The sequence below is a fragment of the Nomascus leucogenys genome, chromosome 2, assembly GCF_006542625.1.
Source record: "Nomascus leucogenys isolate Asia chromosome 2, Asia_NLE_v1, whole genome shotgun sequence".
Taxonomy (NCBI): Eukaryota; Metazoa; Chordata; class Mammalia; order Primates; family Hylobatidae; genus Nomascus; species Nomascus leucogenys.
Window position 1 is genome coordinate 76,310,148 of NC_044382.1, and position 15,185 is coordinate 76,325,332.

General features: G+C 58.9%; 1 protein-coding gene across 2 annotated transcripts; it reads left to right on the forward strand.

The window, feature by feature from the left end:
* The first annotated feature begins 7,160 nt into the window (after positions 1–7,160).
* CORO1A (coronin 1A) lies at positions 7,161–13,217 on the forward strand. 2 transcript variants are annotated; one of them, XM_030798817.1, is made up of 11 exons: positions 7,161–7,776; positions 9,258–9,456; positions 10,752–10,874; positions 10,970–11,099; positions 11,193–11,377; positions 11,533–11,652; positions 11,876–11,980; positions 12,093–12,238; positions 12,336–12,393; positions 12,506–12,721; positions 13,005–13,217. In XM_030798817.1, exons 2-11 carry the CDS (start codon positions 9,259–9,261, stop codon positions 13,107–13,109), a joined length of 1,386 nt encoding a protein of 461 aa, XP_030654677.1. In that variant the 5' UTR covers positions 7,161–7,776; position 9,258; the 3' UTR covers positions 13,110–13,217. The 2 variants fall into 2 exon arrangements, with proteins under 2 accessions (XP_030654677.1, XP_003281978.1); XM_003281930.4 differs by lacking the exon at positions 7,161–7,776 and adding an exon at positions 7,863–8,394.
* The last annotated feature ends 1,968 nt before the right edge of the window (positions 13,218–15,185 follow it).

Consider the following 15,185-nt stretch of genomic DNA (forward strand, 5'->3'; position numbering starts at 1 on the left):
TCACTTCTTCCCGGACGGGGCGGCCGGGCAGAGGCGCTCCTCACTTCTTCCCGGACGGGGCGGCCGGGCAGAGGCGCTCCTCACTTCTTCCCGGACGGGGCGGCCGGGCAGAGGCGCTCCTCACCTCCCAGGGGCCGGCAGAGCGCTCCCATCCAGACGAGGTGGCCGGGCAGAGGCGCTCCTCACTTCCCAGACGGGGTGGCCGGGCAGAGGCGCTCCTCACTTCCCAGACGGGGTGGCCGGGCAGAGGCGCTCCTCACTTCCCAGACGGTGGGTGGCCGGGCAGAGGCGCTCCTCACTTCCCAGACGGTGGGTGGCCGGGCAGAGGCGCTCCTCACTTCCCAGACGGTGGGTGGCCGGGCAGAGGCGCTCCTCACTTCCCAGACGGTGGGTGGCCGGGCAGAGGCGCTCCTCACTTCCCAGACGGTGGGTGGCCGGGCAGAGGCGCTCCTCACTTCCCAGACGGTGGGTGGCCGGGCAGAGGCGCTCCTCACTTCCCAGACGGTGGGTGGCCGGGCAGAGGCGCTCCTCACTTCCCAGACGGTGGGTGGCCGGGCAGAGGCGCTCCTCACTTCCCAGACGGTGGGTGGCCGGGCAGAGGCGCTCCTCACTTCCCAGACGGTGGGTGGCCGGGCAGAGGCGCTCCTCACTTCCCAGACGGTGGGTGGCCGGGCAGAGGCGCTCCTCACTTCCCAGACGGTGGGTGGCCGGGCAGAGGCGCTCCTCACTTCCCAGACGGTGGGTGGCCGGGCAGAGGCGCTCCTCACTTCCCAGACGGTGGGTGGCCGGGCAGAGGCGCTCCTCACTTCCCAGACGGTGGGTGGCCGGGCAGAGGCGCTCCTCACTTCCCAGACGGGGGTGGCCGGGCAGAGGCGCTCCTCACTTCCCAGACGGTGGGTGGCCGGGCAGAGGCGCTCCTCACTTCCCAGACGGTGGGTGGCCGGGCAGAGGCGCTCCTCACTTCCCAGACGGGGGCCGGGCAGAGGCGCTCCTCACTTCCCAGACGGGGCGGCCGGGCAGAGGCGCTCCTCACTTCCCAGACGGGGCGGCCGGGCAGAGGCGCTCCTCACTTCCCAGACGCGGCGGCCGGGCAGAGGCGCTCCTCACCTCCCAGACGATGGGTGGCCGGGCAGAGGTTCTCCTCACCTCCCAGACGGGGCAGCCGGGCAGAGGCGCTCCTCACTTCTTCCCGGGCGGGGCGGCCGGGCAGAGGCGCTCCTCACTTCCCAGACGGGGCGGCCGGGCAGAGGTGCTCCTCACTTCTTCCCGGACGGGGTGGCCGGGCGGAGGCGCTCCTCACTTCTTCCCGGACGGGGTGGCCGGGCGGAGGCGCTCCTCACTTCTTCCCGGACGGGGCGGCCGGGCGGAGGCGCTCCTCACTTCCCAGACGGGGCGGCCGGGCAGAGGTGCTCCTCACTTCCCAGACGGGGCGGCCGGGCAGAGGTACCCCTCACCTCTTCCCAGACGGGGCGGCCGGGCAGAGGCGCTCCTCACTTCTTCCCGGACGGGGCGGCCGGGCAGAGGCGCTCCTCACTTCTTCCCGGACGGGGCGGCCGGGCAGAGGCGCTCCTCACTTCTTCCCGGACGGGGCGGCCGGGCAGAGGCGTTCCTCACTTCTTCCCGGACGGGGCGGCCGGGCAGAGGCGCTCCCCACGTCCCAGACGGGGCGGTGGCCGGGCAGGGGCTCGGGAGGCTGAGGCGGGCAGAGCACTCCGCGTCAGGAGCTGGCGAGCAGCGTGGCCAACATGGCGACCGCGCGCCTGCCGCCAAAGGAGAAAAAGCAGGCAGTGGTGGCGTGCGGCGGCAGTCCCAGGCAGTCCGCGGCGCGGGCAGCAGCGAGCCGAGTAGATTGCAGCCTGGGCCACAGAGGGAAAGAGAAAAAGAAAGAAAAGAAAGAAAGGGAAGGAAGGAAGGAAAGAAGGAAGGAAGGAAGGAAGGAAGGAAGGAAGGAAGGAAGGAAGGAAGGAGGGAAGGAGGGAAGGAGGGAGGGAGGGAGGGAGGGAGGGAGGAAGGAAGGAAGGAAGGAAGGAAGGAAGGAAGGATGGATCAGCTGTTCTCTAATGGCAGGGGTGTGCTAATTAGCCTCTGAATCCCCGCACAAAGCACCCTGCCTGGGACACAAGTAGATGGGTGGATGGATGGACAGATGGGTGAGGAAGAGGATGGAAAATAAGCAACACAGTGAGACCATGTCTCTAAAAAAATTAAAAGAGGGCTGGGTGAGGTGGCTCAGGCCTATGATCCCAGCACTTTGGGAAAAGCTGAAGCGGCAGGATTGCTTGTGTTCAGGAGTTCAAGACCAACCTGGGCAATAATGCAAAACCCCCATCTCCACAAAAAATTTAAAAATTAGCTGGGTATTACAGCACTTGCCTGTAGTCCCCGTGACTTGAGAGGCTGAGGTGGGAGGATCACTCACTTGAGCCTGGGAGGTGGAGGCTGCAGTGAGCTGTGATTGTGCCACTGCACTCAGCTGTGATTGTGCCACTGCACTCCAGCCTGGGCAACAGAGTGAGACACTGTCTCAAGAATAAATAAATTAAATTAAATTAAAAAATAAGAAAAAGGGCTGGGCACGGTGGCCCACGCCTGTAATTTCAGCACTTTGGGAGGCCAAGATGGGCAGATCGCCCGAGGTCAGGAATTTGAGACCAGCCTGGACAACATGGTGAAATCCTGTGTCTACTAAAAATTCAAAAAATTAGCTGGGCATGGTGGCGGGCACCTGTAATCCCTGCTACTTGGGAGGCTGAGACAGGAGAATCGCTTGAACCTGGGAGGTGGAGGTTGCAGTGAGCCAAGATCGGGTTACTGCACTCCAACCTGGGCAACAGCACGACTCTGTCTCAAAAAAAAAAAAAAAATTAAGAAAAATAAGAAAAGAGTCCCTTTCACATGTTTACAAAGCATGCTACCATGCTAAGGGCAGAAACTCCAGGTGGAAGTGACTTCCCAAAGACAGCATGTTACGTGTGTCATTCTAGGGCCACACTTTCTCCATGGAGAAGGCGGACAGGGTAGGAAAAGTTGCCAGCACACCCCAGCCTGGTTCCTGGCACTGTGCCCAGCATTTATAGACAGTTTCCATTAGTCCTCATCGTCTATAAAGTAAGGGCCACTGTGCACCTGTCCTAGATGAGGAAACCGCACCTGGCCAGGGACAGCAAGGAGATGCTGAAACCAGGGTTCTCAGGGGTGCCTGACCCCACCATTCTCCACAGCCTCCTTTGGGCAAGACAGACAAGGGAAGCTCTGTGAACCCTGCTAAAGACTCTGGACTTTGGCTGGGCATGGTGGTTCACACCTGTAATCCCAGCACTTTGGGAGGCCGAGGTGGGTAGATCACCTGAGGTCAGAAGTTCAAGACCAGCCTGGCCAACATAGTGAAACCCCCTCTCTACTAAAAATACAAAAATTTGCCAAGCAAGGTGGCATGCACTGTAATCCCAGCTACTCGGGAGGCTGAGTCAGGAGACTCGCTTGAACCTAGAAGGCGCAGGTCACAGTGAGCAGAGATTGTACCACTGTACTCAAGCCTGGGTGACAGAGTGAGACTCTGTCTCAAAAAAATAATAAATAAATAAATAATAAAAATAAAAAGAGGAGTAATGATTTGATTCCAACACTTTAGTCTACCTCTACTGTAGGTATCTGGGTCCTTGGAAGGGCCTCTGGTCCTGTCTCCCTCCAGGGTAGGTGTAATCAGAACTTTTTCAGCTGCAAGTGCCAGAAATCCACCTCATACTTATTGGCTTACGTGAAAAAGAAGTGCATTGCCTTATACAACAGAAAAGTTAAGAGTTTCAAGCACAGCTTGATCCAGACACTCAAATGATCTCAAGAATATGTCTCTTCATATCTGGCCTCTGCAGGCCTCTGTGTAGACTCATCCTAGCCAGCTTTTTTGCTCTTTTTTTTTTTTTTTTTTTTTTTTTGAGACAGAGTCTTGCTCTGTCAGCCAGGCTGGAGTGCAGTGGCGTGATCTCGGGTTACCAAAACTTCCAACTCCTCGGTTCAATCTATTCTCCTGCCTCAGCTTCCCAAGCAACTGGGACTACAGGTGCACACCACCATGCCTGGCTACTTTTTATATTTTTAGTGGAGACAGGTTTTACCATGTTGGCCAGGCTGGTCTCAAATCCTGGCCTCAGGTGATCTGCCCGCCTTGGCCTCCCAAAGTGCTGGGATTACAGGCGTAAGCCACTGCGCCTTGCTCTGACCAGCTTTTCCTGCATACCAACAAGATGTCACCAGCAGTGCTGGGCTTACATCCTATCAGCTTCCTAACCCCCAGTGGAAAGAGGGCATCTTTTTCATAGCAGCTCCAAGATGAGTCTTGGGCACAAGATGAATCAAGTGCCCATCCCTGAGCCAATGAAAACAGGTTGCTTTGGCTGGGAAGCACAGGCCATGTGACTACGCCAGGTCCCCTCCTGAACTTCATGGAGTGCCTGTGAGGAGGGGTTGGTTCCCCAAAAGAAAATCCAATAAAGAGGTGACAGGACCAGGCACGGTGGCTCATGCCTGTAATTGCAGCACTTTGGGAGGCTGAGGCAGGAGGATTGCTTGAGCCCAGGAGGTGGAGACCCACCTAGGCCACATAGTGAGATCCCGTCTCTACCAAAAATTTAAAAAATTAGCTAGGTGTGTTGGGCATGTGCCTCTGGTCCCAGGTACTCCGGAGGCTCTGAGGATGGATGGGAGGATCACTTGAGCCTGGGAGGTTGAGGCTGCAGTGAGCTGTGATTGTGCCATTGCACCCCAGCCAGAGGGAGACCCTGTCTCAAAAAAAAAAAAGAGAGAGGCAATGGTAAGAGCTAGACCAGCAGGAACAAGAGAGGCAAAGGTCCCCCTTTTTTTCTTTTAATTGAAACTGGGTCTCCCTCTGTCACCCAGGCTGGAGTGCAGTGGTGCAGTCACAGCTCACTGTTAGCCTGGAACTCCTGGGCTCAAGCGATCCTCCCACTTCAGCCTCCTAAGCAGCTGGAGAACACAGGCGCATGCCACCACAGCTGGCTAATTTCATTTTTTTTTTTTTTTTTAGAGATGGGGTCTTGCTATGTTGCCCACACTAGTCTCAAACTCCCAGGCTCAAGTGATTCTCACCGCTCCTGGGCAAATGCCCTCTGACATCCCGTATAAGGACACCCTTTGAGAAGGTTGGCCCCCTCTCAAACATGGAGAGCCTTGCCAGGGCCTTCCCCACTCACTGCTGTAACTAATTCTTATGCTTCATGGACATCTGCTTCCTAGAACCTCCACCCACCGGCCTTGCCCCTGTCCTTTGTGGCAGCCCCAAGCCTGCCCACCCCTTCCCATGCTGCGGCCCACTTGGCCTCTGAAAGCAGCACTGTCTGCCCGCACCTTGCCCTCTCCGGGGCCGTCAGGCTCACCACCTTCAGGAGCCTGGTTTTCAGGTCCTTCACCAATGCACTCGTCCTGTGTGAGGACATGAGGCCCTCCAGAGCTGAAGGCAGCGTGTGCTTCAGTTTCTGCATCTGTAAAATGGAGATAGTATTTGCTACCCAGGGGTGCTATGAGGATTACATGAACATAATATAGTGTCTAGAACAGTGCCCAGCACATAGTAGGCACTCAATAAAAGCCAGTTATTATTCCTGTCACTTCTGTTGGAGACTGCACATCAGAGTACCCACCTTATCTCGGTCTAGTCCCATCCAGTCGCAGGCCTTTGAGTACAGTACAGCCCTAAGGTTTTTACAATTGAATAATCTATAAAAGATTTACAGATTTATTGTCTCATTTGAGCCTAGTAACTTTTTTGTTGTTGTTGAGATGGAGTCTTACTCTGTTGCCCAGGCTAGAGTGCAGTAGAGCAGTCTTGGCTCACTGCAACCTCTGCCTTCCGGGTTCAGGCGATTCTTCTGCCTCAGCCTCCCAAGTAGCTGGGACTACAGGCGCCTGCCACCATGCCCAGCTAATGTTTTGTATTTTTAGTAGAGAGGGGGTTTCACCATGTTAGCCAGGATGGTCTCCATCTCCTGACCTTGTGATCTGCCCTCCTTGGCCTCCCAAAGTGCTGGGATTACAGGCATGAGCCACCGCACCCTGCCGGAGCCTCATAACTTTGTGAGGTGGGCAGGACAAATCTTATTAATTCCCCATTTACCAATGACAAAATGAGGTTCAGAGAGATTAGCCCTCTTGGCCAAGATCGCACAGCCAGTCAGTAGCAGAGGTGGGACTTGAACCCGTCCCTTGCTGTTCTTTGAACTTCTCCACACGACAGGGCTGTCCCTCAGCCTACAGGTCACCCCTCTAGCCTTGCCTGTTGGCTCTTCCTCATCCTTTCAGGCCCAGCCCAGATACTTTGTAAACAAGAATGACAAGAGCTAACTCTTTTTTTTTTAAATGAGACAGTCTTGCGCTTTCACCCAGGGAAGACTGGGTGATGCAGTGGCTCAATCTTGGCTCACTGCAGCCTCTGCCTCCAGGGTTCAAGCTATTCTCATGCCTTAGTCTCCTGAGTAGCTGGGATTACAGGCGTGCATCACTACACCACGCTAATTTTTGTATTTTTAGTAGAGATGCGGTTTTACCATGTTGGCCAGGCTGGTCTCGAACTCCTGACCTCAGGTGACCCGCCAGCCTTGGCCTCCCAAAGTGCTGGGATTACAGGCGTGAGTCACCACGCATGGCTGAGAGCTAACGTTTATTAAGCATCCGCCACTTTCTAGATGAGGTCCTTACTGACTTCCTGGGGTTATTTTAGGTAATCATCCCCATACCTCTTACGTGGCAGGTATGACTGTTACAGAGGGAGAAACCGAGGCCGAGAAAGGCTAAGTAGCGGCCACACCTCACTCAGCAGGTGACAGGCTGCGGTCGCACTCATGACATAGTCTGACTCTAGAGCAGGCCTTTCCTGCCCGCTGTTGCTGCCTCCAGAAGCCTCTCTGAATCCAAGGGTGGGAACTACTCCTCCTTGCCCTCGAGCCTTCGCCAAAGCCAGGGCTTGGAGCGGCCGTGGGCTCCTCCTCCTTCCCCCAGGCTGGGTTCTTCAGGGGCGGAAACCTGCCCGGCTTGCCTGCCTCGCTCGACCCTGTAGCCCCTGGCACGAAGTAGGTGCCCGTGATGCCGGATTATTTCAGCAGGAGGGCAGGGGTGTTCCCGATGAAGACAAGAGATCCAGGGAGGAGAAGCGACTCCCGGGGCCACCCATGCGTAGATCTCAGAGCCAGGCAAGAGCTAGGTCCCGTGGGTCCCGGAGCGCGCTCGGGGCTCCTCCTCGCCCGCGCCCCCCGCGCCCCCCGCGCACCCCGCGCCGGCGTCTGCGGGGCCGGAAGGAAGGGGCGGCGCAGCCGGGCCGGGGCGGGCACCGAGGCCTGGCGGGCGGGCCTGGGGCGCTTTCGTGCCTGCCGGGGAAAGGCTGGCGAGGAGGCTGGGGGCGGACGCAGGGAGGAAAGAAGCAATGGGGTGTTTTTGCGTTTTGACATTTTAAAAAGAAGTGCAGATTCGCTTCCCGGAGCCGGGCTAGCAGCCTGCGCCATGGTTGGGGACCAACGTGGGGCGCCGGCAGGGGCCGGGGAGGGAGGCGGCCGCAGCGGGGGCCCGGGAGCGCAGGGCGGGCCTGGAAGAGCTCCGCCCCAAGGGGCGCGGCCACCCCGGAGGCGGGCGCACGGCTGCTTCTCATTCATTGTCTTGACAAGAGCATCCTCAGCGGGCGAGTCCCCGGCTCCTCCAGCTCCTTCCTCCTCTTCCTCCTCCTCCTCCACCTCCGGCTTTTGGGGGGTCACTGTCCTCTCTCGGCAGCAGGTGAGGCTGGGCCTGGGAGGCGCGGGTGAGCCGGGGCGAGGGCCACCTGTGGGGCGGCGCGCGCGTGGGAGCCGCGGGCTGCGGGGGCGCGCGGTTGTCACCGCGACCCAGCCAGCGCCAGGGCCAGGCAGCGGGCGCAGCAGCCTGTGGGGGGACGCTGCCTGGAGTGGGGGCCGCCGGGGCCCCAGAGCGCTCTGCGGAGGCGAGGGCTAGGGACTACCGCGGCCAAGATGGAGGTGGGTGGCCGGGGGTCAGCACAGTGTCGAGGGCCCGACTCCCCCCGGAATTGAGTCTCGGGAAGGGTGGGGACGGGCGCAGGGTGGGGTGAGCGGGGCAGCTGCCCTGGGCTTGGAGACAGGAAGGGGTTGAGAGCAAAACAAGAAAAGACCAAGTTCCCCTTTCCGTGGTTTCCGGGCCTGGTACCTGTGGCGGGGGAGAAGGCAGGGTGGGGCGATGGCTTCCTGTCCCTCACCTCTGGTCCAGGGCTCCCCTCTCTCCAGACCCAGGCTGCTACTCAAGACTGGAGCTCTTCACATACGCTCCTCACCGCTCTTTGGGCAGGCCGACCTAGCAGCTTCTTCGGGAGTCCTGGGGTGGCCGGGGATGCTGGAGCCCCCAGTGAGTAGGCGAGGCTGAGGCTAGGGGCAGAGGCTCTGGGCATGGCACCCTCTGAGCGGCAGCACAGGCCCCTTCCCTGAGCAGGAAGGTGATGCGGTGGCACAAGGTCGCCCCTGGAGTTCCTTGCTCCCCACCAAGATACTGGGGGAACCATTCTAGCTGGACCTCAGAGCAGCCGGAGTGGCCTCTCCCTTCCTGTGTGCAGTTCATATGGGGGTGGAGATGGCTCTTAAGGGCACCTGCTTTTCTGAGCGGAGGCGAGAGGCAGAGGTATGGGGAGGAGGAGATACCGGGACCTGAGCCAGAGACCTGCTGGGGAAGCCATCCTGCCGCCTCACTCCCCTCGGGCAGCCCCCACGCCACTTCCTCCTGTGTCTAGCCCCATGCCAGCAGGCGAGGGAGGCCAGCTCCTGTCCCTGCCTTTAGGAAGGGCTGTGTGGGTGTGAGGGAGGTGGACTCTGGACACGGTAACTAAGAGAGAACCCACCCTCGGAGCCATCTGGGCTGATGACGCCTGAGTCTGAACCATTAGGAAGGACGGGCTCTGCATCCATCAGCCAGTCAGTCAACAAACATGCAGTGGGGCAACACCACGCCAGGCTCTGTTGCAGAGGCTGAGGATACAGATTGAGAGGGTGGCTCAGAGTGGCCTGGGGCCAGGGAGAAGGGGGCTTGCAGGTTAGACAGAAGGAGAGGCTGGGAAGGCGAGCAGGCATCAGCCACAGAGGAAAGGATAGGCAGCCCCTGGAGATGATGCTGGGACCTCAAAAGCCAGACTGAGGGGTGTCCTGGGAGAGGTGGGGACCACTGGAAGATCAGAGTTGACTTGAAGGGAGAAATGCTCTTATGCTGTGCGCCCCCAGAATGAGCCGGCAGGTGGTCCGCTCCAGCAAGTTCCGCCACGTGTTTGGACAGCCGGCCAAGGCCGACCAGTGCTATGAAGATGTGCGCGTCTCACAGACCACCTGGGACAGTGGCTTCTGTGCTGTCAACCCTAAGTTTGTGGCCCTGATCTGTGAGGCCAGCGGGGGAGGGGCCTTCCTGGTGCTGCCCCTGGGCAAGGTGAGCCCCTGGGGCCCTGGGGGGAGCAGCTCCTCCACCCGACCCATGGCTCTGTGCAGGTCCTGATTAGGTGACTGTCACCAGGCCTTCCAGGGCCTGTGTTGCCATCTGGAAAACTGAGCTGGGCCCCATGAGCCTTGCACTTCCTCCAGCTCCTCTGTGCTGTGGCTGTGTGAAAACTGACGCTCAGAAGGAGCCAACACAAGATGGGTCACACCAGTGACCAGGACTACAGACAGTCCTGCAGACTCACAACCAGCCCTTCTGAGCCTCAGCCTGGGGCTGGAAACACAGAGAGGGCTGTGTTGGGGTCTGGGGGCCCCCGACTGCAGACAGTCCTGCAGACCCACGACCAGCCCTCCTGAGCCTCAGCCTGGGGCTTTCTCCCCATGGAAACACAGAGAGGGTTGGGATGGGGTCTGGGGACCCTGGCAGCATTCTCAGGGTTGGGAGGGACTCTGGCTCTGGGCCTGCCTGAGAACCTAGCAACTCTGTCCCCCAGCTCACAGGCAGGGATGATGCAAGAGGCGCTCTCCCCAACCCCCAGCCCTACCCTCCCCTGGAGCCTGCTGCCCCCTCCGCTGGCTGTCTGCTGCCCCGCACCCCCAGCACACTCCTGTGCTCTTTGGGGGGTAAGACAGGAAGGGGAGATGGGCCCCAAGTTGTTACCTTAAAAGGGCCGATGGAAGCAAAGAGAAGAGGAAGTGGTTGTCGGGGTGAGAGCTGGGCCCGCGCCCCGCACGGCTGTCACACAGGAAGCCCTGCTGAAGCAGCTGTCCCCGGAAGAAGCCATTTCCAAACCTCTGCTCCTGCCTGGGGCCAGTTAGGACAGGCTCCCTGGCCCCTCTCGTTTTGGGAGGACCCACCCCTGCAGCCCCACCACTCACACTCGCTCTCTGGGGAGCCGCCCCCACCCCCCCCCCAGCCCCCATACACCTGTCCTGGCTCCAGGGCCAGTTGTGCCCATGGAAGCCTCACTCAGGGAAGCTGGGGTGGGGATGCCAACCCTAAGGGCAGAGTCAGACTGAGACAGAGACTGGCGGGAACTCCGCCAGGGTCTTGCACGGCCCCCAACCTTTGCCATGCGTGGCCAGCCCTCCTGGGGTTTGCCCAGGCCATTTTGGGACTGGAACAAGAGAAGAACAACCTGCCCCCCGCCCCCACCCCAGGCCCTGGTCCAGCTCCCAGGGACACCACAGCTTTCCTCTCTGGGCCTCTCTGAAGGAGGTGTGGGGAGGTTGGATTGCGTTTGGGGGGCAAAAGCACCTCCATCCAAGGCCCTGCTGTGCCTTTAGACTGGACGTGTGGACAAGAATGCGCCCACGGTCTGTGGCCACACAGCCCCTGTGCTAGACATCGCCTGGTGCCCGCACAATGACAATGTCATTGCCAGTGGCTCCGAGGACTGCACAGTCATGGTGAGTGGTGGTGGGGACCCAGGGGCTGGGAGAGGGGCTTTAGGATGGGATCTGACATTTGGAGCCCTGAAGACTCACTGGCCCCTCCTCTGCAGGTGTGGGAGATCCCGGATGGGGGCCTGATGTTGCCCCTGCGGGAGCCCGTCGTCACCCTGGAGGGCCACACCAAGCGTGTGGGCATTGTGGCCTGGCACCCCACAGCCCAGAACGTGCTGCTCAGTGCAGGTGCTGCGGGAGGAGGGGCCTGGGGGTGGCTGGTGGCCTGCAGTGGATGAGGGCAGGAGGCTCATGGCTTCTGACACTGTGGGGAACGTGCAGGTTGTGACAACGTGATCATGGTGTGGGACGTGGGCACTGGGGAGGCCGTGCTGACGCTGGGCCCAGAGGTGCACCCAGACACGATCTACAGTGTGGACTGGAGCCGAGACGGAGGCCTCATTTGTACCTCCTGCCGTGACAAGCGCGTGCGCATCATCGAGCCCCGCAAAGGCACTGTGGTAGCTGTGAGTCGCCATCCACCCTGACCCTTGACCCTACAGCCTTTATCCTTATCCACCATCAGCCAGGCCCTTGGATGCTGCCCTCCCTCGCCTCCACCTGGGACTGGCCCCGTAGGGTGTGTATGGGTGCCTGACCTACCACCTCCCTTTCCTTGCAGGAGAAGGACCGTCCCCATGAGGGGACCCGGCCCGTGCGTGCAGTGTTCGTGTCGGAGGGGAAGATCCTGACCACCGGCTTCAGCCGCATGAGTGAGCGGCAGGTGGCGCTGTGGGACACAGTGAGTGCCGGGGCAGGAAGCGGAGGGCCCCCAGGCTGGGAACCAAGACTGGAGGTTTCGTCCCTGCTCTGCCACTCACCTGGCAGGATGGCCATGGGCCTCAGTTTACCCAGGCGTGAGATGGGTGTTCCCACTGGCTGGTCGGGAGGGCCCTCACAGGTCACTGCCCAGGGAAGACCACCATCCCAGGACCTGGGATGTTACCTCTCACCTGTGTCTACAGAAGCACCTGGAGGAGCCACTGTCCCTGCAGGAGCTGGACACCAGCAGCGGTGTCCTGCTGCCCTTCTTTGATCCTGACACCAACATCGTCTACCTCTGTGGCAAGGTGGCCTTGTCAGGCGGGGTGGGGGTGGGAGGTGGGCAGGATGGGCCTGGAGAAGGCCAGGGCAGCAGGCATCTGCTGGTATTGACCCTCCCTCCGTACCTGCCACCTACAGGGTGACAGCTCGATCCGGTACTTTGAGATCACTTCCGAGGCCCCGTTCCTGCACTATCTCTCCATGTTCAGTTCCAAGGAGTCCCAGCGGGGCATGGGCTACATGCCCAAACGTGGCCTGGAGGTGAACAAGTGTGAGATCGCCAGGTGACTGACGCCCGGCCCTGACCGCAGCACGCTCTTTGGGCAGTCCCAAGCCCGCCCAACCAGACTGTGGGCCCCGCTCACCTTCCCCTTCCCACAGGTTCTACAAGCTGCACGAACGGAGGTGTGAGCCCATTGCCATGACAGTGCCTCGAAAGGTGATGCTCCCCCGCCCCACCCTGGGCTCCAGGCTGGGCACTGACTTTTCGGTCTTGCAGGGGGGTGTCCTGGCATAAGCGCTTTCCTCACTATTCCTGGCCTTGCCCACAGTCGGACCTGTTCCAGGAGGACCTGTACCCACCCACCGCAGGGCCCGACCCTGCCCTCACGGCTGAGGAGTGGCTGGGGGGTCGGGATGCTGGGCCCCTCCTCATCTCCCTCAAGGATGGCTACGTACCCCCAAAGAGCCGGGAGCTGAGGGTCAATCGGGGCCTGGACACCGGGCGCAGGAGGGCAGCACCAGAGGCCAGTGGCACTCCCAGCTCGGTGAGAGGGCCGGGAAGCCAGGGAATAAAACTGGGAGGGTGGGGTGGGGCTGGCATTTGGGGCAGCTCAAACTCACAACATTGGGAATCTTTGCGGGGCTGGGAGTGGTAATCCTGAGGCCTCAGAACACAGGTTTCAGACTGATAGGCCTGCAGGTCTCCAGGCAGCAACCAGCTGAGTGACTAAAGGGCCCAAGGCCAGGGCTCTAGGGATGGGGCTCAGCAGATGCTGGGGTAAGGGGAGCCAGGGAGGAGCTGGGCCTAATGCAGCACCGGGTCCCCAGGATGCTGTGTCCCGGCTGGAGGAGGAGATGCGGAAGCTCCAGGCCACGGTGCAGGAGCTCCAGAAGCGCTTGGACAGGCTGGAGGAGACAGTCCAGGCCAAGTAGAACCCCGCAGGGCCTTCAGCAGGGTCAGCCATTCACACCCATTCACTTCCCATTCCCAGCCACATGGCAGAGAAAAAAATCATAATAAAATGGCTTTATTTTCTGGTACCTCCCAGACTCTGATGACTGGTCTCCTAGACACGGGGTCTGCTGAACCGACCAGCCCTAGAGCTTCCCCTCCACCGCGCTGAGGGGACTGACCCATGGCAGGGGATGTGGGATGCTCCCTGACTTACTACATCACAGGAACAGGGCCTTCATGGGTAGAAACCAGCCATGCTGATGTGGGCCAGGAGGCTGCTCTCCGTTTCCAAGCTCCTTCTCAGAGCTGACACAACTGAGCTATTTAAGGCCCTAGCTTAGGACCTCAATAATTCCCAAATTTACCAAAAATCTGCCTTTCCTAGTCAACCAAAACATCAGGTTGCACGTGACTCTGCTGGCACTGTTGCTTGTGAGGAAATGAACCAACCATCACTTACAGGGTAGGCATCTTTTAAACTGCAGGTCCAAAGATAAAAATAACGAGGGAGGCCCGGCATGGGGACTCATGTCTATAATCCCAGCACTGTGGGAGGCTGAGGCGGGAGGATCACTTGAGCCCAGGAGTTTGAGACCTGCCTGAGCAACATGGCGAGATACCGTCCTACAAAAAATAAAATAAAAAATTAGCCAGGCATGGTGGTGCACACCTATAGTTCCAGCTACTCAGGAGGCTGAGGCAAGAGGATCCCTTGAGCCCAGGAGGTCGAGGCTGCAATGAGCCATTGCACCACTGCACTGCAGCCTGGGTGACAGAGCAAGACACTGTCTCTAAAAAATATAAATAGGCCGGGTGCGGCAGCTTACGCCTGTAATCCCAGCACTTTAGGAGGCCGAGGCGGGCGGATCACCTGAGATCAGAAGTTCGAGACCAGCCTGGCCAACATGATGAAACCCCATCTCTACTAAAAATACAAAAATTAGCTGGGCATGGTGGCAGGTGCCTATAATCTCAGCTACTCAGGAGGCCGAGGCAAAAGAATTGCTTGAACCCGGGAGGCGAAGGTTGCAATGAGCCGAGATCATGCCATGGCACTCCAGCCTGGGGGACAAGAGTGAGACTTCATCTCAAAAAAAAAATAAAAAATAAAAAAAAATAAAAAATAAAAAAAAATATATATATATAAAACAAGGGAACTTCTTGTAAGGAAAACACAGAACTAAAGCAACAGGCTGACCCTAGTTTACCAGAGAAGAAACTGAGGCTGGGAGTAGGAACCCAGCTCACTGAAGGGCAGATCCCAAGTCAGAGTCTAAGTCTCCCCATTTTTTAATTTATTTAATTTTTTCTGAGACGGAGTTTCATTCTTGTCACCCAAATTGAGTACAATGGCACAATCTCGGCTCACCGCAACCTCTGCCTTCTTGGTTCAAGCCATTCTCGTGCCTCAGCCTCCCAAGTAGCTGGGATTACAGGTGTGTGCCACCACGTCCGGCTAACTTTTGTGTTTTCAGTAGAGGTGGGGTCTCACCATGTTGGCCAGACTGGTCTCAAACTCCTGGCCTCAAGTGATCTGCCTGCCTCAGCCTCCCAAAGTGCTGGGATTACAGGCGTGAGCTGCTGTGCCTGGCCCTACGTCTCCCCTTTTGAATTCAGAGCCTTCCCCTGTGTAGTGAGTGCTTCTGCCTCTCTAGCCCTTCCTGTAGGTTCTGCTTGGTCCTGGCCTCTGTGAGGGACCTGGCAGGAACAAGTCTGTCAGGCCTTGTGGGGAGTGGGTGTGGGAATAGGTTTTGATGCCTGACTTAGCAAGTGATCCTGAGATGCGAGGACCCAGGGCCGTTTGGGATGGGCGTCTTAGCCATAGTGGGGTTTGGTTCATATCAAGCAGGGACCACCCATGGCCTCATTTCCAGGCCCCACCTCTTCAGTATGCCATAGAAAACTACCTGGGCAGTAGAGGTGTGGGAAGAAAACAAAAAAGAAAGCCGGGCATAGTGGCCTGTAATCCCAGCTCTTTGGGAGGCCGAGGAGGGTGGATCACCTGAGGTCGGGAGTTCAAGACCAGCCTGACCAACATGGAGAAACCCTGTCTC